Source organism: Gobio gobio (assembly GCF_949357685.1).
Source record: "Gobio gobio genome assembly, chromosome: 8".
Classification (NCBI taxonomy): Eukaryota; Metazoa; Chordata; class Actinopteri; order Cypriniformes; family Gobionidae; genus Gobio; species Gobio gobio.
Window position 1 is genome coordinate 13,675,929 of NC_137114.1, and position 25,097 is coordinate 13,701,025.

At 40.9% G+C, this 25,097-nt stretch overlaps 1 protein-coding gene across 2 annotated transcripts in view; it reads left to right on the forward strand.

Annotated features, from left to right (window-relative positions):
• The window catches only part of arrb1 (arrestin, beta 1), a 56,054-nt gene that overhangs the window by 26,816 nt on the left and 4,141 nt on the right, over nt 1-25,097 (forward strand). The window contains exons 3-14 of one of the 2 annotated variants that reach the window (XM_079822955.1): nt 14,194-14,224; nt 14,867-14,927; nt 15,826-15,870; nt 17,054-17,250; nt 17,392-17,451; nt 17,544-17,611; nt 19,492-19,627; nt 21,141-21,225; nt 21,325-21,397; nt 21,475-21,612; nt 21,707-21,790; nt 24,743-24,766. In XM_079822955.1, coding sequence (XP_079679081.1) covers nt 14,194-14,224; nt 14,867-14,927; nt 15,826-15,870; nt 17,054-17,250; nt 17,392-17,451; nt 17,544-17,611; nt 19,492-19,627; nt 21,141-21,225; nt 21,325-21,397; nt 21,475-21,612; nt 21,707-21,790; nt 24,743-24,766 — 1,002 coding nt within the window. Of the gene's footprint in view, nt 1-14,193; nt 14,225-14,866; nt 14,928-15,825; nt 15,871-17,053; nt 17,251-17,391; nt 17,452-17,543; nt 17,630-19,491; nt 19,628-21,140; nt 21,226-21,324; nt 21,398-21,474; nt 21,613-21,706; nt 21,791-24,742; nt 24,767-25,097 lie in introns of both variants that reach the window. The other variant, XM_079822954.1, reaches the window with a different exon arrangement.

Genomic DNA, 25,097 nt, shown 5'->3' on the forward strand with positions numbered 1-25,097 from the left:
GTATATAAAAGTGTACGCAACTTAATGTCTTAAAATACTTTCCTCTTATCCCAGCTTTATGCCCAGTACACATTTTGGGTTGTCCCAGTCGAAAGATGACCAATCGTGGTGATTTCTGTGGTCGTGGCTCCTAAACGGTGGTCCTATGTCGTACAGTGAGAGAGGGTCAAAGACGGCCGCCATCATGAATTTGCAACCAAAGATGTGTCAGAAATTTAGCTTGATCATCCCATAGTGTGTTTGCTGCTGCGACCTGCGTCTACTGACTAGCCAATACAAATTCAACATGATTGATCAGCGCGACATGCCGCTAAAACTTAAAACTACTTTCTCAAGCTCCAATTGCAAAATTGTCATGCCAGGTTGGCCTCTTTTCCATAGTCATGACCACGTCCATATTCTCCTCTTTCGCTTCCTCCTTTATTTTTCAGCGCTCATAAAGACCACAATTGCCAAAGTGTGATTCATCTTGCTCTATTTGATTACTACTAGCGCACGCTGATGACGTTTTAACTCACTTTGTAGCCTATGATTCAATAGGTGTCATCATCGTTCAGTCTACATACATGTCGTACCCGAGTTTATTAGATCCATGTCGTTCAGTGTGATTTGTAATGATCTTATGGGATTGCCGAAATCACACAGTCTGTAACAGGCATTACATGCAGAGACACTCTGAAGACTGTGATTCGCTTGTTGTTGGCTGGAGCTAAACTCTGCAGGGCAGAAAGATAATGGCCTAAGGCTAATGTTCCATTCCTGCAAAGATGACAGAAAATGCACTCATAATTGCTGTCTTGTGGCTAAACATGAGGGCAGTTGCTTTTTAGACCATTCAAGGAATGGCGATTGAGACCTCACGTACTAATAAGTAGTGGGATATTTTGCTAATAAATTGATAGTGCCAGAAGAATAGCAGAATAAATGTATTACAATTGGTCTTTCGGTATCATCTCAGGGAGATTTTGTATGTAGATTCAGTCTACATACATGTCGTACCCAAGTTTAATAGATCCATGTCGTTCAGTGTGATTTGTAATGATCTTTGTGTGTGTCCCGGGCTTTACATGTGTGCAGTAAGATTGAAACGTTTTACGTTGTGTGTCCAGTGTGGATGAGAAACATTTGGAAATGCTTGAAGACGGTGGTGATGCTGATATCCCCTTTAATGTAGACATAGCCTTAAGTGACCATTCTAGTCATATAAATCAACACTGACTCAACAAATGGTGCGATTTGGGGGTAGGGCTATCTGTTTTTTTTTATTTTTTTTATCAACAGCTGACGGGGAGGGCCATGTTCGGAAATGGTTTTGCTGTTCCAGTCAGTGGCACTAGTAGTGCAGAAATTACATACTGAAGCTTTTAGTTTGATGCTATCACCTTAGTTATTATCCTTATTGATAGACAGTTTCAAAGTAGCTTCCCCAATGAGTATTAAACATGGACACCTCTTGTAAAGGTTCTGTCTATGACCAGTTTTTAGACAGAATAGAATGAAGAAGCTCTAGCTATAATTACATCTCTCATCCTGCCCTTTCCTCTTCATGAATATTTTGTTACTCTAGAGCCTTGCTTTTCCCTATTGATCATTTCCTCGTTGTTTCTCTCAGGAAAGCTTGGTGTGAATATTTTTCACTGTAATTGCCATAAATGATCTAAATCACTGTCTGTCATTATTTTGCTGCCAGTGCCTGAGCCAAGGGAGCGTGATAAGAGGCTCCACTGAATGAGCCATTGATTTAGATGAAGACAATTTGACTCTGGAGATTGCAGAGAGGCAAGTTAAACGGCTGCTTCTCTTCCCAGGTGTTTGCATACACATGACATATTCAGGAGCACTGTAGCTGCCAATCAGCGCTCAACTCTTTGGTAGTAAGACATGACTTTTTTTGGCTCATGGCACTGTAGTAGGATGTCTTTGTCCCATGGCTAATGATCCCAGCTGGTGACTGAAGAGCAACCCTTAGAGGGGGAATTCAATGCTGGCAAGATGGATGATGGCCACTGGATGAAGCAACATGACTCTGTTTGCTTGGAGAAAAGAATACAATTTACAAACTAGTGACATTGGAAAATACAATGCTAATTCAAAATCAGTGAACTTATCCTTTAAATTTCAAGATAATTCAGAAAAGCAAATGCCGATTGGATTTTTGTTTGTCAAATTTTTCAAACCGAGAGAGTATTAGTTTTTCCCCTTTTTGAAAAGACTGTTTTTTTTATCAGTTAGGGGTGTAATGGTACACAGAAGTCACGGTTCGGTACATACCTCAGTTTTGGGGTCACGGATCGATATTGGTTCAGTAAAACATTTATGGTCATTGACATCGCCAACTACTAGACTGGTAGCAGAATACAGTGTTTTAGTCATTTCCGTGGATCAGTGTGTATGGGGATCGTTTGACAACGTTGTTGTCTTTACGGGAAAAACACAAAGGAAAACATTTCTGTTTCTTAGTACATCGCTGTCGTGTAAACATATATGGTTTAATTTTTTACTTGATAATTATATATGTAGTCAGAGATTTTAGCAGTAGCCTACAGAAGAACTATAGTCAATATTTACAATAATTTCACTATAAACACTACTGCAGGGTCTCCTATTGCAAAAATAATGTCATTATTAACTATAATCACTCTACTGAAATGAATCACTTATGATTATCATAGCAGGCCCATATAAAGTTATACTTATTGCACAGACTACAGTTTTTTTGTTGTTTAACCCTTAAATGCATGAATTTTTTGCCAATTATTATTACATATTCGGGACTTTAGCGTCCCGGATCTTTATCTAACACGGATGGATCTCTACCTGTCGCGATAATATAAAACTCTCGTGATATTAGAGTAACAATTACAGAAGAATAAATTAAAGCATATTTTGTTACATTTTGGAGCTTGTAAGGGTTCAGTTTGAGCAGATGTTTTATACCATCATCACAGTCCTCATTTCCCAGTACATACAACATCTGGCTCATATTCGCGGTCTCAAGCATATTCTCAAAATTATCATTTTCAACATCTCAACAAGTCAATATTTTGATCACTGATCCACCATCAAGTGACAGTAATATTTGATTGTGTTCAGTTCTTGCTGTAAATCGCTGAGCAATTTCATGTGTTGCTGAGGATTCTTCCTATTCTGTTGTTTTCTGCCTGCGGTAACTATGAGTGAAACATCACTTCATCATTGTATATAAAGGTGAATTGCACTTATTCAGTCATCAAAGATAAAATTATTGTTGTGCAGAATTTTTTTTTACTTAAACTCTTCGGGTCACTCTTACTACACCTCGGGTCGTTAGAGACCCTTCATGTGGGAAAACATTAATTTTTTCTTGTTATATTGTTTATAATGAAATGTTAGAGGAATACTAAGAAGGTTGATGTCTAACTTTAAAAAATGATTGAGGAGGAGGGTAGTGAATGACGTCCTGGGTCACTAAGGACCAGATGTATGCGTTTAAGGGTTAAATATCATGTACAGTGACTTTGCCATGGCCAAAATATTAATTTACATGGCATGTCGTGGACTGATGAGTGGTCAGAGGATTTATTAATTCACAATTTTTTTTGCTACTTCGACTACTAGTATCTACTAACATTCTAACATACAAATTATTTTTTTGAAGTTTTGAAGATAATTTGAGTATGTTTTACTAGAAAATACTATTTCAGTCTTCTTAAAGGTGAACTATGTAACTTTTCCATCCGGAAGAGGTCGCCTATTCTAAACAAAGGCGTAGTTTGATGACGCCAAGTTTGAGCGCAGAATCTTGGTATGTGGTCTTCACCTCACAGCTGGTGGAAAAGAATCGGGATAGGACTTGGGCAGAAATCATGTTCATGGATGCGATTATTAACGTTACTGTAGTATGAAGCAGAGCAGGACCGAGTGTTGTGGAGCTGAGCAAGGCCGCTGGAGCGATTGTTAATAAGATGAACACAACACACGCCCCGCGAGCAGCGGGACCTTTATCATGACACAGTCGCCGGCGCCATTTCCGCTTTTCTGGTCATGAGTATGAGGTAACGCAGCTCTGTTGATCATATTAGACACATCTGAGTGTGTTGAAAATTATGTTATGACGTTACTCTGTGCGTTTGCTCGGCGGCTGCTGTGACACTTGTTCACACTGCAGTGAGAGTAAAGCGTTTCTGCAAAATAAAACCAGAAACCGAAGGTAACGCAGATATGACGCCATTGACAGGCGACTCTCTCACACGTCCCGGTTCCTTGGGTAAAATAGCAATTTTCTCACGATTTACAAATAGTTGGAAACATTTGTGATATTGTAAGTACTCAACTGAACAAAATATATAACACTGGCCTTGTGTTTTTTGGATATTTTACTGAAAAAATGTTACATAGTGCACCTTTAATAAAAAAAATCATGTTTAAGTTGATGCTACTTACCATTTCTTTGTGAAATTTACTAGCACTTTCTTAGTGAAAATGATTTAAAAGTAAATCCTACTACACCACATTGTATTCACTGTACATAGTGCTTTGGGAAACCCAGCTAGATCCAGCTCTGAATGGTCCCACTGACCAGGGCAACATAAAGTCAGTGCCCTAATATGGTCATATGCATAACAAAACTATTTCATTAGAGCCATGGCACTGAGTGTTAAAAGGCATCATTCATTGCCATGCTGACTATATTTTGAAAGAGGGGACTCTTTCACTGAATGCCAATCAGGGTACATTTCTCTTTAAGCAGTGCCAGCTGTACCATGGTAACATAAACAGTGATAGTCACTGATTTATTTTCATTCATTTATCATATGCTGTTCAAAAAACAGCAATCAGGAGCCAAGAATATTTGTGGTGCCAATAACATTTGTGGAGAGTGAAAATAATGTTAAATTGTTTTACATGTGCTTTCATAACTCAGAGAATACTACAAATCTACCTAAGAAACATCAATTAAGGCTAAAAGGTTTCCTCTAGTACATCTGCTGTAATGACAAAGTTTTGTTTTCAAAAACTTTGGTCACACTTTATATTAGTTGTCCTTAACTACTACATACTTTATTACGTTACTATGTTATTTGGGGTTAATTGTGAAGCTAATATTGTCATCTCTTTATATCAGTTTTGTACGAAACAAGATGTACATTAATGTGTAATGTGCCATTAAAACCCCTTCAAATTTGTCCTCTAATGCTAAATCCATAAAAATCCCACAAACTTGTGTTTTTTGAAGTCTCTAATGGTTCACACTCACTGCTCTAATAGTAAACAGCTTTTTGCTAACTGCCTGTAAGATCTCCATCATTACACACGTCTTTATTCTATACCAAAATGCTTCCTCTGACAGCCTAATGTCCATTAATGAGGACACTCCTCTAATAAGGATGTAAAGTTGAGAGAGGATATGCTGGTGCCCAGAGGGATTTCTGGAGACACCACAGCTAATTTGCAGCAGCATTAGGACTTAACAGAGAGGAAAGCTGGGTAATTTAATTGAAGCCCTTTAACTAGAACAAACATGTCTGTAGGCTATCACTACACAGGACACTGAAAAGACAGGCTGAGACACTTTTGCACCCCACCAGCCTAACTTTAGCCTTGGCCGTAAGGTCTGCTAGAGCAAGAGCTGTTTAGCTAGCAAAGGCTTTATGAATAATATCTATGACACTGTATTAGGTATTGTATCCCACAATGCAATTTGCTTGATTAGAGCTTAAATTTCTTATGTCACAAATTAATGAGAGTAATTTTTTATACTGCCAAGATGTAAAGGGTTAGTTCAACCAGTAATGAAAATGTAGACACCCTCATGTTGTAGACTTTTGCTCATCCTCAAAATACAAATGAAGATATTTTGAACGCTTTCCCCACCATTGATGGAAATGTTCGGCTTTCCGTGTTTTCACTGTTATATGGTAGGGGTGCATGTTCAGATACTCATACAACAAAATATTCTGGGGCCATGACATTTTTGTGAAAATTATCAAAAAAAGCTGGCGGTGGCTGGCAACTTTTTTTTTTAGATGCTGGAGGGGAAAAGGTCATAAAACCTGAGAGATTTTTGTCCCTACATTAAAGGTCCATTCCTCCAAAAGGTCATTAAGACATTGTAAAAGAAATCCGAATGCATCAAGCAATTTAATCCAAGTCTTCTGAAGACACACGGCCGCTTTATATGATGAACAAAAATAATGTTGGCTGTCATTCACTTATAAACATTAATTAATGCAAATAAATAAAACACAGCTTAGGAGTTTTACCTCGGCATTTCAAACATGCAATAGTGGAAACATTGATCAAGAAATCAAATTTGGATACCTCGATTCTTGCTAATTTCAGATCTATCTCAAAACTTCAGTTCCTTTCCAAAATATTAGAGAAAGTCGTTTTTACAGTTTTTAATGTCTTGTTACTGTTACATGTGATTATGCTGCTCTCATGTTCCTGGATCTTACGGCTGCATTTGACACGGTAGACCATAGCATCCTGATTTCCCGTTTGGAGCATTGTGTCAGCATTAAGGGTACTGCATTGGAGTAGATCTTATCTGCCCGACAGAAGTTTTTCGGTCTATCATGGGGATTTTGTGCATTTTCGGCATCACTCTCGTGTGGAGTCCCTCAGGGTTCGATTTTTGGGCCTATTCTATTTTCATCAATATACTACCTACAGGTTGTCTAGCAACTCTCGTTAGACCTCAGAGCTGGAAAAACCAAACTCTGGTCAGGCCAATCACAGCGTGTGTATAGTCGGTGGGCGGGCTTAACATAATGATGGAGTGGAGTTGCGGAGGTTCTTGGTGATATAGGTAAACAAAGAATCTGACGATCAGCGTCTTTTAAATCGGTTTTGGCCGGTACTCTGGAAGACTTGGAGTTAAGCTTTTCTTTGAGGAAAGAACAAAGAACGGCACTGAAGTCATTCGTAAGAAAGGAAGATGTATTCAGAGTTAAATCTATCAACCAACGTTTTGTGGCGCTATCCAATTGCGTGCAGAGGGAATTTGACAGACAACCGTTTATCCCGCCCCTCGGATTGAGCCCTGTCAATGGTGAGTTTCCAGACCAAACATCTTGATGTGGGTCTGGCTTGTCAGGCTAACCTACAGGGTCTATTTTTGGGAAATATGGCATCTTGTTTCATTGTTATGCAGATGAAACACAACTTTATCTGCCTTTAAAAACGTAAAGATGCAAACTCCATAGCACCACTGTTGGACTGCCTTGAGGATGTTAGAGCCTGGATTGCCTTACAAGTTCAATGAAGGGAAAACCGAAATCATGGTATTTGGAGCTGGCAATGCCTATGAGCCACCTTATCTGGATCTAGGTGCTTAAATCATATGTGAAGCCCAGTGTTAAAAACCTGGATGTTATAATGGACAGTGACTTTAAACTGGATAAACAAATAAATGCAGTAATTAAATCCAGCTTTGTCCAGTTGAGGCAATTATCCAAAGTCTAGTCTTTTCTGTCATTTAATGATTTTGAAAGGGTCATACATGCCTTTATCTACTGTAATGGCCTTTATGTAGGTATCACTCAGAACTCCCTCAAACGTTTGCAGATGGTACAGAATGCTGCTGCTCGTCTGTTAACAGGGATGGACGCGCAAGCGAGAACATATTACACCCATACTGGCCTCCCTTCAGTGGCTTCCTGTTCATTTTAGAATGGATTTTAAGGTTCTAGTTTTAGTATTTAAGTCATTAAATGGACTAGCACCAAGCTATCTGTCTGATTTAATACAGCCGCATGCTCCACCGAGAGCACTGAGGTCTGCTGACCATTTACTCTTGATTGTCCTTCGAACAAGGCTGAAAAGCAGGGGTGACCATACTTAGTCGCAGACACAAAACTTTGGAATAATTTGCCTCTACATGTTAGGCAGGCCCCAACACGTTCTGTTTTTTAAATCCAGTCTAAAAACGTATTTTTATGAGAGCTGTTTTAAGATTTGGTTATTGATTATGTGTAAATTGTTTTTCCCTGATTATGCTTGTACAGCCCTTTGGTAAACAATTAAAAAGTGCTCTATAAATAAACTTTGATTTGATCAAATATGGTGAAGCTAAAACGTTCATGATTAACACGTGAGAACTAATGAGATGTATTCATGCTTGTCACACAAACACGTTTGAGCTTCCACAAAAACCAGTGAGATTTATTCTCACGGATCAAGCAAGTATGCTGAAGTTAGGCGCACGACAAAAAGGAATCCAACAAAACAGTCCTTATAATACATACAATAAAGAATACAGGAGATAATAATCAAAACAACCACTTAACATAGCCTATAACACTGACAATACCGGACAAGGAACAGAATGAAACACATGCTGCCTTCACATGGTATCAGATATGTCCTACTTTCCACTTCTGAAGTCGTGATTACGAGCTCATCGCATTAGACATGTGCCAGTAAACGATAATACGATATACCGCAATAATGAACATGCTCAATATTGTTATCGTGGGCACTTCAAAATACCGTGAATAATTATTTATTACGAATTATTCAGATTTTTTGAATGAATTTAAAGAATACTTTACCCATCAGCCGTTTAAAATGAACAACACGTCAAAGAGGAACGCGCAATGATGTAAATAGACCAAGAGGAACGCGCAATGATGTAAATGCGCAATGATGTAAATAGACCGTGCATGAGCCGAGCACATGGCGGAATGAAGGCGCTGAAGTGCACATTCACTTTTTCACAGCAGAGGGGGCTGACGGAACAGCAGAAATGTCTCGGTTAAGTATGGTAACCCTCGTTCCCTGAAGGAGGGAACGGAGACGTACGTCGGACGTACCGACGAATTGGGATCACTTCTGGGAGCCCCTATCAGCTTCGAGCTATCTAGAACCGGCCAATGAACAATTGGCGTGCGAGATTTGCATCTCGCGCCCCGCGCCACGGGTATAAACAGGAAGCGAGAGCGAATGCACGCTGTTTTTCACTGAGGAGCCACACGTAATGGCTCAACCTGCAGTGATGGTACAGCAACTGTGGCGACGGAACGTACGTCTCCGTTCCCTCCTTCAGGGAACGAGGGTTACCATACGTAACCGAGACGTTCCCATTCAGTCGGTCACGTTCGACGTACGTCGGACGTACCGACGAATTGGGATCCCCTATGGAAAACGCCATAGTTACTGCCACTTCCAGCGCCCAGCGATGAGCCCCTCAGACCCCGATCTGATGCGGGCGGGAAAGTTCACGCAGGGAGAGTCCAAGCTGCTGTTCCGCAAGACCCATTCAGCTGACTGTATTGGATAACGCTGGGAAAGCGTGCCTGTGAAGGCAGCTGCGGAAGCAACATCATGCCCAGAGGGAGTTAACATGTGGAGAATACACGTATGGGCTGGCCGTGGGCAGCACAACATACGGAAGTCCCAGGGGTGGCCCCGGCCAATTAGAGGAGGGGGACAACACGCACCTGGAGACTCTGCCGAGAGAAAAACACGGGCTCGCCGTAGGGAGCCGTACCGTGGAAGAATACACATATGGGACCGCCGTGGGGGTCACTACATATGGAACCCAGCCTAACACAAGTTCCACCAATGCATATGAGTGTTAGACCTGGCGTCGAACGCTCCGCCACGTCCGACTGCCGTGGGTTGCAGAGGACTCAACAGGGTTCGCCGATCCGGGGAACTCGACTGGAGCAGAATAAGCGCAAGCATCCGTCTACCATAGGGGAGGGAATGGCGCAGCAAGCCGTCTCAGGGCCACTTGCGACGACGCTTGCCACCTGGCTTGGCAGCGGCCTGAGCGGGCTGGACGTCCTTCCCACGGCCGGCCCCACGCCGACGGCTGGTGGAAGGCTGCTGCGGCGCCTTGGCGGGGGCGGAGGCGGCGGCGGGTGGACGTCCTCGGCGACGAGTAGTCGGAGGCGCTGCCGCCGGCGGCGGGGTGGAGGCAGCAGCGGGCCGCCGGGGCAGGATGTGTTTGATCGCCTCCGTCTGCTTCTGGGCGGCCGAGAACTGCTGGGCAAAGCTCTCGACCGCGTCGCCGAATAACCCAGCTGACGAGATGGGGGAGTCCAGGAACCGATATTTATCGGTCTCCCTCATGTCAGCCAGGTTCAACCAGAGATGACGCTCCTGGACCACAAGCGTGGACATTGCCTGACCGATGGCACGGGCGGTGACTTTCGTCGCCCGGAGGGCGAGGTCCGTCGCCATCCGGAGCTCCCGGAGGAGCTCTGGGTCAGGCCTACCCTCGTGCATGTCAAGGAGTGCCTGGGCCTGGTGGACCTGCAGCAACGCCATGCCATGCAAGGCGGACGCAGCCTGTCCGCAAGCCTTGTAAGCCTTCCCGGTCAGACCGGAAGAGAACTTACAGGCCCGGGACGGGAGACGTGGGTCACCGCGCCAGTTAGAGGCGGTCGCCGGGCACAGTTGCATCGCGACGGCACGCTCCACTGGCGGGATCCCCACGTAACCCTTGGCTGGCCCACCGTCGAGGGTAGGGAGGAGTCACTGGGCCGGTTTCTGGCAGAAAAAGGTGCCGTCCACGACCTCGTGAGCTCCTCATGCACCTCCGGGAAGAAAGCTGTCGGGGCGGGACGCTGAGAACCAGCGCGACCCACCCCGAGGAACCAGTCGTCCAACCTAGAGGGTTCGGGACACGGTGGAGGGTTCCACTCGAGTCCAACCCTTTCGGCGGCCCGGGCAAGCATAGCAGCCATCTCAGGGTCCGGGGCAGCCGTTGCCACTCTCCCAGAGGGAGGCAGTACAACTGACCCTTCATCCCCCGAGGACTGAAACTCCCCCTCCGATGCAGCGATCGCCATCTGTTCGTCCGCTGGAGCTCCAAAAGTCACCACTGGTCTCCCGTGGGAGGGTCCAGCGGGTTCTCTCGGAGGCTCAACCGGCTGCGGAGCTGAGGGATTAGGGGCCTGCGGAGGATCGCTCGGCGGGTTTGCCCTAAACGTAATCCTCAGATCACCCTGGCCATCCAAAGAAGCAGGTCCACCCGGGTTAGGGGTAGACCTAGTTCGTGGGATGGGTAAGGGGACTCCCCCAGCCCGGAGGTAGGAGAGTCTCGATCTAAGCTCCGAGATAGTCATGTTCCCGCAGTGGGAACATGAACTATCCACAAACGCCGCCTCAGCGTGCTGTGTGCCCAAACACGTGAGACAGCGATTGTGACCGTCAGCAGGGGACAAGGAACGACCGCATCCAGAAACGCACGGGTGGTAAGACATCTTGAAAAAGACGGCACGTCACCCGTGAAGCTCTTTTTGTGAGGAAAACGCTCTGTGCTGAAGCACTCAGGGGAACCGCGACAGCGCACGGGATTGTAGTGCAGCCCGTGCCTGTACTCAAACAGGAAAACGCCCTACCCAGACCAACGGGGTTGCTGTGATAACAGCAGTTTTCTCTGTCTTCTCAGAGGCAGCTCGATGAGTCAGCGCGGTCCCGCTGAAAGGTGCCGTTCCTCCAACACACGTCCTCCTCTGGTTCTCTCCGGTCTGTAGTTCTCTTGCTTGATAGCAGCGAAAATACTCGTCTGTAAAGATGAGTGAGTCCTTCATATGCCTGTGTGGCTCCGAAGTGAATGACAGCGTGCATTCGCTCTCGCTTCCTGTTTATACCCGCGGCGCGGGGCGGGGCGCGAGATGCAAATCTCGCACGCCAATTGTTCATTGACCGGTTCTAGATAGCTCGAAGCTGATAGGGGCTCCCAGAAGTGATCCCAATTCGTCGGTACGTCCGACGTACGTCTCCGTTCCCTCCTTCAGGGAACGAGGGTTACCATACTTAACCGAGACATTTCTGCTGTTCCGTCAGCCCCCTCTGCTGTCGGTACGTCCGAGTAAATTTTAAGTGAGTTGTTTCTTAAAAAAAGGTTATCTGCCATTGGGGTAAGAAGAACAATCTTAATTCAAACAGAGACAATATTATTTGTCTTACCTCATTGGCAGATTTAGCTTGTTTTAGGCAAAAATTCACTTAATTTTCTCAAAAAACAAGACATAATATCTTATGACATTTTACTACTTTAGTAAATGCATCTTGATTTAAGAATTTTTAGATAACAAGGCAAAAAAACGAAGTAAGAAAAGCATGTTTTGCAGTGTTGAAACAAAATTAGATGAAATATACATTTTCTAGGTTATATTTACACCTCTCACTAAATTGAGATCATGTAACAATGCAGCATACTATTGTATCAAATGTTTGATCTATTACAAAAAGTAAGTATACAGTGCAGGATATAAGTATGCAGTATGACCTAAGCAGTACTGTAGTATTCTATTCTGAACATAGTCTCTGTCCATTTGACTTTTGGGTTTGTCAGTCTTTATCCATTTCACAATTGTCAAAAAAATAATTACATTTGTTTCTTCTGTTGTGCTTTACAAAGGGTGGCTCCCAGCTCATTTTGTTTAGGCCATATGCAAACAGATAAAACACCCCAGCGTTCCTTTAAAAATGTAGGCCATTACATAGCACACCAGGCTGATGTACAACTTCATTTATTGTTGTTTGCTGTAGGGTGCTATATGTGAAAGTAATGGCTGAACTGTGGGTGGGGATCTAATAAATTTGTAATTATTTCAGGGCCACTAAAGCAGTCAATCTTTCCATGAAGGACAATTTTGTACAGTACTTCTCTCCTGTGCCTTGAGTAAACTGCTGAGAGTTTCTTTGCAAATATTGCAGCGAAGGTGGACATTTTTTTGAATAACGCTTTTCACGATACACGCAGTACACATCGCTTTACATTTATCACTGGGCGATAATATTGTTTACATTTTGTGACGATATAAGCAATCAAGCTGTTGAGATTTGCTATATTGTATATATCGCCATACGCAAGTTTACTGCATACATGTGAATAAAGTTTGATATACGTACATTTCCAACTTTATATATTGAGCTGTTATGTGAATATACTGCATTTATGCAGATGAAGTTGGATATTGTCACAATCTGTGGGGTTTTCTGTTTAGTTTTTCAAGGAAAAACTAATTTCCTGTGTTTCCATTCTGTTTTACACTTGTCGCCTTGGATATTCATTGAATTACTGATTACCACACACCTGTTCCACATTAGTTTGGTAGTTCTCTGTATTCATAGTTTTCAGTCACGTGATTGAAAGCCTTGGAGGATAAAACTGCTATAGAACTCCAACTGCAGCACAAGCCTGTCAAATTTCCATCTTAAAACAAAAATGTGTGAACAAGATGCACGTTTTGGGCACTTAAGCTTAGTCAATCTCAAAGCTCTTTCCCAATTTAGATGTGTTTTGTGTGTTTTTCGCAGCATTCACACTGAAAACCAATGCTGCCACCAGGTCTTTGTGCCACTCAGTCACTCCGGGCGACGGGGACATCACGTGCATACCCTCTATATTACACCCTCACTTTCTCTTTTGTTTTGTTTAATAAAAACTAAACTGCATTTTAGGCTCGCTTCGTCTCACCTCGTCTTCATCCTCAGCCAATCCGTGACAGATATCAACTTTATATACAGAGCTGTGCTATAATATACTTTACATTTTGCAAAGATATATTCATTTGCCACAGTATATAGTATATATCTCTTTACATGAGTGTATTGTATGTTTGTGGATAAAGTTTGATACACTGGTAAATTGGAGTTATTAATACGTTATTTAGACATATTGAGGATTACGAAACCTTACAGTATACAGTTTGGTGTAGTAGCGAAAAGCCTAAACTATACTATTTGGTGATGTGTGTCTCTGTCATGGTTAGATCATGCATATAAATGAGAGGGTTACAATGTTGATCATTCATAACCTCTAAGCAGTTTAACTGAGGAGTTAGAGCAAGACAATGAATGACTGAACTCTCTTCACATCCTATATGATCAATATCACACGAGTAGCCATGCGATATGGCTGTAATTTGGCTATAGGCATGTGCTGGATTTGCCACAACAGTCACCGCAAGCGGAGTGATACATGATACACAATATATGATTTTACATATATATAAAAGGTATAAGGAGCATTCAGAAGGAGTGTTTTTGGGGTCTTGCACCAGCCAAGCAACTTCCAATGCTAATGCTAATGGTTAACTCTTTCCAAGTATTTTAGGCTTCCTTTTTTTACAGAACCTACTGTTGTCACGGAGACAAATGTGATTTCTCAGGACACCTATTTCAGTGATATCTGTCAAAGGGGCATTTTATGCATGCTATATCTCATGTGTCACTCTTGTATTTCCACAGGGTGTTCAAGAAGGCAAGTCCGAATGGAAAGGTAACACTAATTTTGTCCCTCCTTCATATACTGATTATGTTAGTGTGTCAGTTGTTTTGAATCTGATACTTAAAAGGTTTTCTGTCAGTGACTGCAGAATAGCCTTTTGTGAAATGGTTATGACTGAATAACCACAAATATTGAGCAACAAAGTATCTCTCGTTCCAAAATTTGATTTGATGCTTGTGACATGGTTAGCCAGACTGATGGGTCCCAGCTCACCATGTCTGTGCGGTTAGCATATAGCCTAGCCATGAGTCTATATGTATCATTAGCAGGGAGGCCTGTGGTGCGCCACAACAGTCCTTGAGCAGGAAGCGGGCGTGGGGCGAATATGAAAGAGGGGCATGTGACTCAGTACCCAGCCTTCTGCAAAGCTGGGAAAGGCTTTTCCAAAGGATCGGCACAACGCAACTATTATATAAACATATATTTTCGAATGGGACAAATTGGTCTTGATGAGAATGCACCTAAAGGACAAATTAGTGTTCATAACTTAATAAAAGCATTTGTTTTGATAAGGTTGATGAAAGATAAATATAGAACTGTACATACACAATAGCACAAATGGGCATTTTAGCTCGATTCAAATCGTTCTGGGTTTGAATTGTGCTGATTGTAATTTTATGATTGCCTTTTCAGCTCACTGTGTACCTTGGTAAGAGGGATTTCGTCGACCATGTGGACCTTGTGGATCCTGTCGGTAGGCAATACGAATCACAATCATACGTTTTAGTTTAACTTTATGTTAGTGAACATGTTACATTGTAATTGAGTCATAAATGAGTATGTGTACTTAATTGAATTACTTATGAACTGTTTGCAAATGCAAATGCACTTTTTTTTTCAAATTCCCTTACCCCTTAATCTACCCATACCAGCAAACCTGTCCCTAACATTACCCATACACTGCAAAAAATGCTTTTCTTACTTAGTATTTTTGTCTTGTTTCCTGTCCAAATATCTAAAAATTCTTAAATCAAGATGATTTTACTAGATAAGTAAAATTACTTAAGATATTTTGTCTTGTTTTCTGGGAAAATAATCCAAACTGATTCGATTTTTTTTGCTTAAAACAAGCAAAATTATCTGCCAATGGGGCAAGAAAAATAATTGTGTTTCGGTTTGAGACCGAAACAAGAAACAAGATTTCAAACAGAAACAAAAATAGTTTTCTTACCCGACTGGCAGATAATTTTGCTTGTTTTAAGCAAAAACTCACTTAATTTTGATTTTATTTTCCGGAAAACAAGAAAAAACATCTCATGTCATTTTCTTAATCTTACTTAATACTAAATAAGAACTTTTTTTTTTTTGCATTGTATCGAACCTCAATAGCAGTAAAAAAAAATTGCAGTACAACATGAACACAACCTAAAACCCTAAAAACATAATAGTTGAAGACGCCTAATATAAAGTGTGACCCTATAATCATGCATTATCTGCAAAATTATTCATTAAAGACATTTGACCTAAACACATTTGACCTAATCCAGTTGAAGAATTGGATTAAAAATTAAAGTAATAAAAAACAATAATTTCTTAGCTAAGCAGGTATGCAGCTGACATTTTACTCATAAAATATATTTTTCCTGTTGCAGATGGTGTGGTTTTAATTGATCCAGAGTACTTGAAAGAGAGAAAAGGTGAGTAGCTTTTTTTTATTTTTAAAGTGCCACACTATAGAAATATGTTATTTATGTGGTGTCATAAGAACAAAAATGCAATATGTTCACAGTTGTTCCTCCTACACAAGATTAAAGTGCCTATATTATGTTTTTATTTTTTGGATATTACCCTTCATGCAGTGTGTAATATTGCTGTTTGTGAGTGCAAAAGGTCTGCAAAGTTTTAAAGATCAAAGATAAATGGAGTTATTGACTCCCAAAAGAAATAACCATTTCTGAACTGACTGAAAAGAGTCGTCTGTAATACGTATGTGATTTTGTAACACATTTACATAATGCCAGCCTGTGGTCTTCATTGGCTGCCCGCAAACAATGTCTACCTCGACCCTCAAACACTGTAGTTGTAGCCGAGTCTGGAAGAGTCGGTGTTGTTGACATGTCGAAGACTATGTTCTCTGCACTGTCATAGTAAATCCACTTTACATGCACTTCCAAAGGATGAGCGACACCAAACCGACACCATCATTACCATTCATATCACTGTATATCATGTGCTGAGGAAACATCCGGAGCTGAAATTCAGATATGCTAATGGGAGTTTCATTTCCGACCCATGCTGTAAGCGGTAGACCAATCACAGCAATTAGAGCAACGCAGGCTCTCGGAAAGAAGGAATTTAGAGAGGCAGAATCCTTTATCGAACTGTTTCAGACACTGTGAGATAAGAGGTGATGCTGCAATGAAGATTATGACAAGTTTTTTTTTTTTACCTTGGATGCATGAAAAACCTATTGTAGGAGACCTCCAAAAATAAAATAGCATAATGGGGGGCACTTTAAGTGAAGAACAGATCATTTGCAGAAGTTCCCTGCTGCACACATGTTTCTCCTAAGAAGAAGACCCTGTTAATCGCACATTCAGAAGAGATCTTAGAGTTATGAACCGCACTCAGATTTTACAGATCTGCAATCATAAATCAGAGATCTCAATATGAACTCAAACGTCACTCGTTACATTTTTCCACGACTAACATCTGGCATGTGCAATCCACATTCATTTTATAGCTCTGTACACTCACTGTATGTCAATAATTGTTCCATGTTTTGCTGGTTTTCTTTTTTTATGAACTGGGAGTACAAAGTTCCCTGTAAATCCATTAACGATACAGTTATTAAGCAGTTTTTTTTTAATTCTCCCACAGTTTTTGTGACACTGACGTGTGCTTTCCGCTATGGACGGGAGGACTTGGACGTTCTTGGCTTGACGTTTCGCAAAGACCTCTTTGTGGCCAACATCCAGGCTTTTCCTCCTGTGCCTGAAGAGAAAAAGAGCTTGACACGTCTACAAGAGCGATTGATAAAGAAACTTGGAGAACATGCTTACCCCTTCACCTTTGAGGTGAAACATCTTTCAGATTTTTTTTAACATAATGGCAACTATGTTACGCTGTGCAGAAATAATTAGATTCACTGTTGATTGAATTTGGTTCCTTCATCCCCATTTCAATCTCAAATTTAAATGTCAAACCTTTTCTCACAGATTACTCCGAACTTACCCTGTTCTGTCACATTACAACCAGGGCCAGAAGATACAGGAAAGGTACATTTTCCCTCAAATAATGTGATATAAGTAAAAGGGGCTTTGCAGAATTCTCAGTCCAAAGTAACACTTTTTTTTTCTTGTCTGCAAAGGCCTGTGGGGTTGACTTTGAAGTCAAAGCTTTCTGTGCAGAAAATGTTGAAGAAAAAATCCACAAAAGGTACAACTTTTCACAATGGCGAGTAACAGACACAGAGCAACACATACAACATTACTTTTCTTTTGTTATCAACATTGTTGATATGTGTTTTTGGAAAAGATGGGAGAGAAACAAGACAGAGTTATTTAATACATTTGAGAAAGTCCAGTCAAGTCTTTATTTATATAGCGTTTTTTACTATAAAGATGGTTTTAAAGCAGCTTTACAGCGATAACAGGAAAATAATGCAACAAAGTTAGTTCTGGCTGCACAGCAACTCTGGAAGAGCTCTAGTGTCATTGTCCAGCCTAAGTAAGTTCAGTGTTGATCAGTGTTGGGGAAAGTTACTTTGAAAAGTAATGCATTACAATATTGCGTTACTCCCTTAAAAAGTAACTAATTGAGTTACTTAGTAACTTTTTAAGAAAAGTAATGTGTTGCGTTACTTTTTCTCACCTGGGCTGGGCTTGTTTTTTTTTTTGTGCAAATGTAAAGACCTCTTCATACCAAAATTTAAATAATAAGCCTCAGGCTGCGATAAAAAGGCAAATTCACGCATGAACAGTAGAGGGCGCAGCTCTGTTGTGCTGCCATTCTGGATAATGGAAGAATAGGACGCATTCGAAAAAAGTTTTACCAATAAAAACAAAAAATAGTAATTTTTGCTCATGGTTTAACTGAATCATCAAATGGCAGCAGCAAGACATTGGTCAATAAAATATTTGTTTTATTTAACATTTAATTATTGGAGGTTTACATAGTACTCTGATTTAGCATTTGACTGATTTTATTCATTTTGAGGAGTACTGAATCTTTATTGTGCAAGTGAGATGAATAAATGCTCATGCTCAAACCATCATGTTTACACACAACCCCTCTGCACTTACTCTCGATTTTTCTCAATGTGGGGACAGGAGAGCTGTCAGTCAAATAAATGTGAAAAAGTAACGTCTCGGTTACTTATGTAACCCTCGTTCCCTGAGGAACGTAATCAGAGACTGACGAATGGGAGTTTCGCTTAGAAGCCATTATTTGGAGTGATTGAACGAAAGGGAACTCAGATATTTTGTTGTAAATTTGAAAAGTAATGTGTTACTTTACTAGTTACTTTAAAAAGTAATCTGATTACGTAACTCAAGTTACGCGTTACCCCCAACACTGGTGTTGATTAATTTCCGTTCGAAAAATCATTAGTTATTAATTTGGTTAATTTTTATCCATACAGCAGCTCTGGAGAAAACAGTGACGTCACCGTCCAGCTCAGTTCAATTCTCCAATAGTGTCAGTGCAGGCAGATCAATAATATTGTTGAATATTAAGTGTCCCCAACTAAGCAAGCCAGAGGCGAAGGAACCCAAACTCCATCAGTGACAGAATGGAGAAAAAACATTGGGAGAAACCAGGCTCAGTCGAGGGGCCAGTTCAAATCAACAGTGTGTGATTATGATTCAGGCAGCATTACAGGTCAGAAGTCAGATTAGATTGGAGCATTCAAAACCTTTAATCCAGTTCCCTCTGGTTTTAGAAAGTGTTTTATTATAATTGCTAATTTCATTTTCAAGTTCATATGAGTTAGTCTGACTAACAGGGAGTAATAGAAAATTATTATTTTATCAGTTATTAGTTCATTTATTATTAGTCACTATTACTCTTGCTCACGCTCATAAATTGTCTCACACCATTTGTGCCATGAATATAAATGATACTTAAACAAGGCGATTTGTTGAGGAAAGATGTGCCATTATGATCTATATGATCTATGATGAAACGATGTGTGGAAAAAAATCATATATAAAGACCAGAAAATCACAGATTTGTCAGTGGTTGCAACATAGATTTTGTTAAAGTCAATGAATGTCCCAAATTATGATATGTTTCTCCTATTACCGGCCCTTCCACAGGAACTCAGTGCGTCTTGTCATCAGAAAAGTGCAGTATGCTCCAGAGAAGCCGGGCCCGCAGCCAATGGCTGAAACCACAAGGCAGTTCCTCATGTCAGACAAACCATTACACCTGGAGGCTTCACTTGACAAAGAGGTGGGTTTGTCTAGTTATTCAGATGGTCTGAATAAGATGAAATATGAGGACAGGCAACATCAGTAGGATTCTGCTATACTAATATAAAATGACAACGAGTACATCTAGTGATGGAACCAGGGCATTACATTTGAAATGCTGTGTGCGCAATGTTACGCATAGTAGTAGTATCTAATAATTTGAAATAGAAATTAAGCTTTTATTTTTTCTTTAAATTATTATAATATGACCCTATGAAAACTTAGAAATACCTACATATATTTGTTAAAACTATAGAAAATCCAAAAAGACATTTGGCATGAATGTGTACTGCTACAATCAGTACTGCATTCACAAAAAACTTGCATATGAAAATTCATTAGATTTATTAAAGTTTTAGCATGTCATTACAGAATTTTGACTTATTATTAAATGTCATGCCTGCTCATTGTTAAAGGTGGGGTAAGTGCTTTCTGGTAACCGATGTTGCTTTCAAATCACCAAAACAAACACGCCCCTATTTTGATAACTCCGCCCCACACATACGTAACCCAGGCAACGACTATGGCGGAATCTGCTGTGCCAGCCAGCCGAGGGTATGATGTCATCAATAAGTGAAAGCAATGTGTGTTACTATGGTAATCCAGGTCGAATATTCAGTGAAAAAGTCCTCCCTTCCATCCCAAAAACACAAACACAGTTCTCATGAGCAACTCGATAGCACGAGCACGACAGACCAACTAACAAACATATTACAATTAAGACAAGATTAGAGGGTTATATCGATCACGAAAAGAAGAACCAAAGGAAACAAACATATATTAGGAGTTGATTATCTTACATTTCGGACAAACTTTGGGAACTGACGCTTGAAACAGAAAGTGGTTTAACGTTATAGGATGTGGAAATGAACGGGTCTTCATATAATATATGAGCCAGAATATATTAGTTATAGTAGAAACAAAACAAAATCAATGTTACTCTCCTATCGAGAAGAAATAAAGCAACCACGCCTTCGCTCCTTGAGTTCTCTCCAGCGCTGAAAAGCTGATACTTCTTGTCTGATCGTAAGCCTTCTTTTGTTCCACATGGTTTTTTATCTGCCATCTCTCTCTTTCTGTCATCGCTCGGCTAATGCCCGTCCTGTGTCGTGTCTTTTGAATAATGGCGTGCACTGAGCGCTCTCTTCTCCCCGTCATTAGTAGACACGCCCCTTACTGCTGATTGGCTATACGTTTGTTTTGGTACTCGGCCCGAGACAGTTTTGAAATAACACTTACCCCGCCTTTAAACAGAATCACACATATTTATGTCCTTGAATTTTATATTTCCATCGGATTATACAGTTTTAACATAGAAAGTACTAAACTTAATGCAAATGAGTGTAGATCATTTAATTCCTTATCAGACCATACACTCTTTCATCAGAAACACAAAACCGTACAGAGTACAGACTTTTTTTTTTTTACCTATGCTGCAATTAACAAATAATTTTATTGTTTGCATGATGCTGTTTGTGCATAATGTCTTTCAGATTTACTATCATGGTGAACCGATCAGTGTCAACGTCCATGTCACAAACAACACAAACAAGACAGTAAAAAAAATTAAGATTTCAGGTCATTCAGTTATTTATAGTGGATGGACTTTGTATTACATTAGTATATAGTTAAGAAACTCTAGGCAATAACACTTATTTCTATTATAAAACGTTGCAGTGCGTCAATATGCTGACATTTGCCTCTTCAACACTGCCCAGTACAAGTGTCCAGTGGCGACAGAGGAATCAGAGTATGTACACTGCAAACTAAACAATATGCTTCTGTATGAGAACACAACTTGACATCTGTCTAATTACTCTCTTTTAGTGATTTTGTGGCTCCCAGTGCCACATTTTGTAAAGTATACACTCTCACCCCATTCCTCGCTAATAACCGAGAGAAACGCGGCCTGGCTCTGGATGGCAAACTCAAACATGAAGACACAAATTTAGCATCGAGTACATTGTGAGTACAATCTCTTATTCTTCCATTTGAAAGCGGATTGTGTTTCTTGCTGTGTTTATTAATTGACCTCTCAATGGCACTGTTGTCTCAAAAGGTTAAGAGAGGGAGCCAATAAGGAAATTCTGGGCATCATTGTTTCTTATAAGGTGAAAGTGAAGCTGGTGGTGTCCCGCGGAGGGTAAGTTTGCATTTTGCTCATCTTGCGTGGCATGTGATGCTAGAATAAAGTTAAAACTTGCCAGGTATATGTCCTACAGACATGAAACCACAAACTGGTTGAGAAGGGGTGTGCTATCACTTTTCTAAGCAAATACATTTGGCAAAAAAAAAAAGAAGAAAAATCCCATAGACGCACATTGAAAAAGGGACCAGTGTCACATCTAGGGACCAGAATATCAGAGAGATTTATTATTATACAGTCATGTGTTTTATTTTATACATGACTGTATAATAATAAATATCTCTGATATTACACCCTAGTACACCCTATTGAATTGGTATGGTTTTATGTATCAGGACATATTAAAAAAATCATCTGGTCCTTGGCAGGTCTTAAAATTAGGGAAATGCAACCTCAGATGAACAACACCACATGACATATTACACAGTGTCATTATTTATTGAACAAAAACAAGGCCAAAATGGAGAAGCCATGGGTGACAAACTAAGGACACCCTTACTGCTTTCATATGACTTCAGAGGGTAAGTAGCAGTCAGGCGCTGCTCATCGCCTTTGATTAATTGATCATCAGCAAGCGTGACCAACTCTATAAAAACAGAGGTTTTGGCAGTTTGCTGGTCTCGAGCATTCAAGTGTGGTAACACAATGCCAAGATCTTACAGAAGCAATAGTTGCTGCCAACAATCTGAGAAGGGTTATATGGCCATTTCCAAGTATATAATTCTACAGTAAGGAAGATTATTCACAAGTGGAAAACATTCAAGACAGTTGGCAATCTTTTCAGGAGTGGACGTCCCTGCAAATTCACCCCAAGATCAGACTGTGCACTGCTCAGAGAAATCGCGAAACACCCAAGAGCTACACCTCAGACTCTACAGGCCTCAGTTGACATGTTAAATGTTAAAGTTCATGGCAGTACAATTAGAAAAAGACGGGGCAAGTATGGCATGTTTGGAAAGGTTGCCAGGAGAAAGCTTAGGTTTGCCAAGTTGCATCTTAACAAATCATGAGACTTCTAGAACAATTTCCTTTGCACAGACGAGACCAAAGTGGAGATGTGTGGCCATAATGCACGTTAGGCGAAAACTAAACACAGCATATCAGCACAAACACCTCATACCAACTGTCCTCTGGTGGAGGGGTGATGATTTTTGGCTTATTTTGCAGCCACAGGACCTGGACTCCTTGAAGTCATTGGGTCCTCTGTATACCAAAGTATTGTAGAGTCAAATTTGAGACCATCTGTCCGACAGACAAAGCTTGGCCGAAATGGGTCATGGGATGTTGATCGGACAATTGGGACAATGATCCCAAAAACACCAACAAATCTACAACAGAATGGCTGAAAAAGAAAAGAATCAAGGTATTGCAATGGCCCAGTCAAAATCCAGACCTCAACCTGACCGAAGGTGCGAGAGACTAATACTGTCATGCAAAAAAACAATTCCTTCAACTGATTGCTGCTAAAAGTGGCTCTACAAGCAGTTGAATCATAGGGTGTACTTAGTTTGTCACCCATGGCTTTTCCATTTTGCCTTTATTTTTGTTAAATGACGGTGTGATAAGTCATGTGTTGTTGTTCATCTGAGGTTGTACTTGCCTAATTTTAAAACCTGCTAATGTTTTTGTTATGTTCTGATACGTAAAAACCATACACAGTTCTAAAGGGTGTCCTTTCTTTTTCACAAGACCACATGACTATATATATATATATATATATATATATATATATATACAACGATCAGGCATAACATTATGAAGGTGAAGTGTATAGCACTGATTATTTCTTCATCACGGCACCTGTTAGTGGGTGGGATATATTAGGCAGCAAGTGAACATTTTGTCCTCAAAGCTGATGTGTTAGAAGCAGGAAAAATGGGCAAGCGTAAGGATTTGACGAAGGCTCAAATTGTGATGGCTAGACAACTGGGTCAGAGCATCTCCAAAACTGCTGCTCTTGTGGGGTGTTCCCGGTCTGCTGTGGTCAGTCTCTATCAAAAGTGCTCCAAGGAAGGAACAGTGGAGAACCGGCGACAGGGTCATGGGGCGGCCAAGGCTCATTGATGCACGTGGGGAGCGAAGGCTGACCCGTGTGGTCCGATACAACAGACGAGCTTCTGTAGCTCAAATTACTCAAGAAGTTAATGCTGGTTCTGATAGAAAGGTGTCAGAATACACAGTTCATCAGTTTGTTGTGTACGGGGCAGCATAGACCAGTCAGGGTGTCCATGCTGACCCCTGTCCACCACTGAATCAGACAGCATCAGAACTGGCCATCAATGTGATTGTGTGACTTTGACACGTTCCACCTACCTTAGCATTGTTGCAGACCATGTACACCCTTTCAAGGAAACGGTATTCCCTGGTGGCTGTGGCTCTTTCAGCAGATAATGTGTCCTGTCATAAAGCAAAAATGCTTCAGGAATGTTTTGAGGAGCACAACAACGAGTTTGAGGTGTTGACTTGGCCTCCAAATTCCCCAGATCTCAATCCAATCGAGCATCTGTGGGATGTGCTGAACAAACAAGTCCGATCCATGGAGGCCCCACCTCGCAACTAACAGGACTTAAAGGATCTGCTGCTAACATCTTGTTGCCAGATACCACAGCACACCTTCTTGGGTCTAGTGGAGTCCATGCCTCGACGGGTCAGGGCTGTTTTGGCAGCAAAAGGGGGACCAACACAATATTAGAAAGGTGGTCATAATGTTATGCCTGATATTTCTGAACCCATGATGAACAAATATGTACATTATGCACAAAACATGACTAATAAGGAATACATAGGATAGCAAATAATTGAATACTTAGAAAAACATAACATACCAGATCAATTTAACAACCTTTATGCATTCTAGGTTTACATTAAAATGGCTTTGCTAAGTCAATATGGTACACTAAATCAATAATGCATTAATTATTGTAATACAGTAAGATCCTTTTTTTTCAGGCTGCTGGGAGATCTTGCCTCAAGGTACTGTGATCTTTTTGTTCATTCCTTCAGAAACGATTCTGTTTTTGTGTAGTGTAATGTGTTTGTGTGTAAATGTTTGACACCTTCACTTTGAAACTGTACTAAAGCTGCTCCATGACTAGGACGGCATGGCCATGTACTGAAGAGTCTGTCTCACACAGCTGACTACAGACAACTGCACATTATAGATTCCTATAAGTGGCCGAGCTTTTGGCCAGAAGCACAGACAGGCTCAGACACTTGATAAGATGCCATCAATTACTGGACCATTTGTGCTGATGCTTTTAGGCCAGTGGTTCCAGCACTCTGTTAGCACCTCATGAGTGGTGGG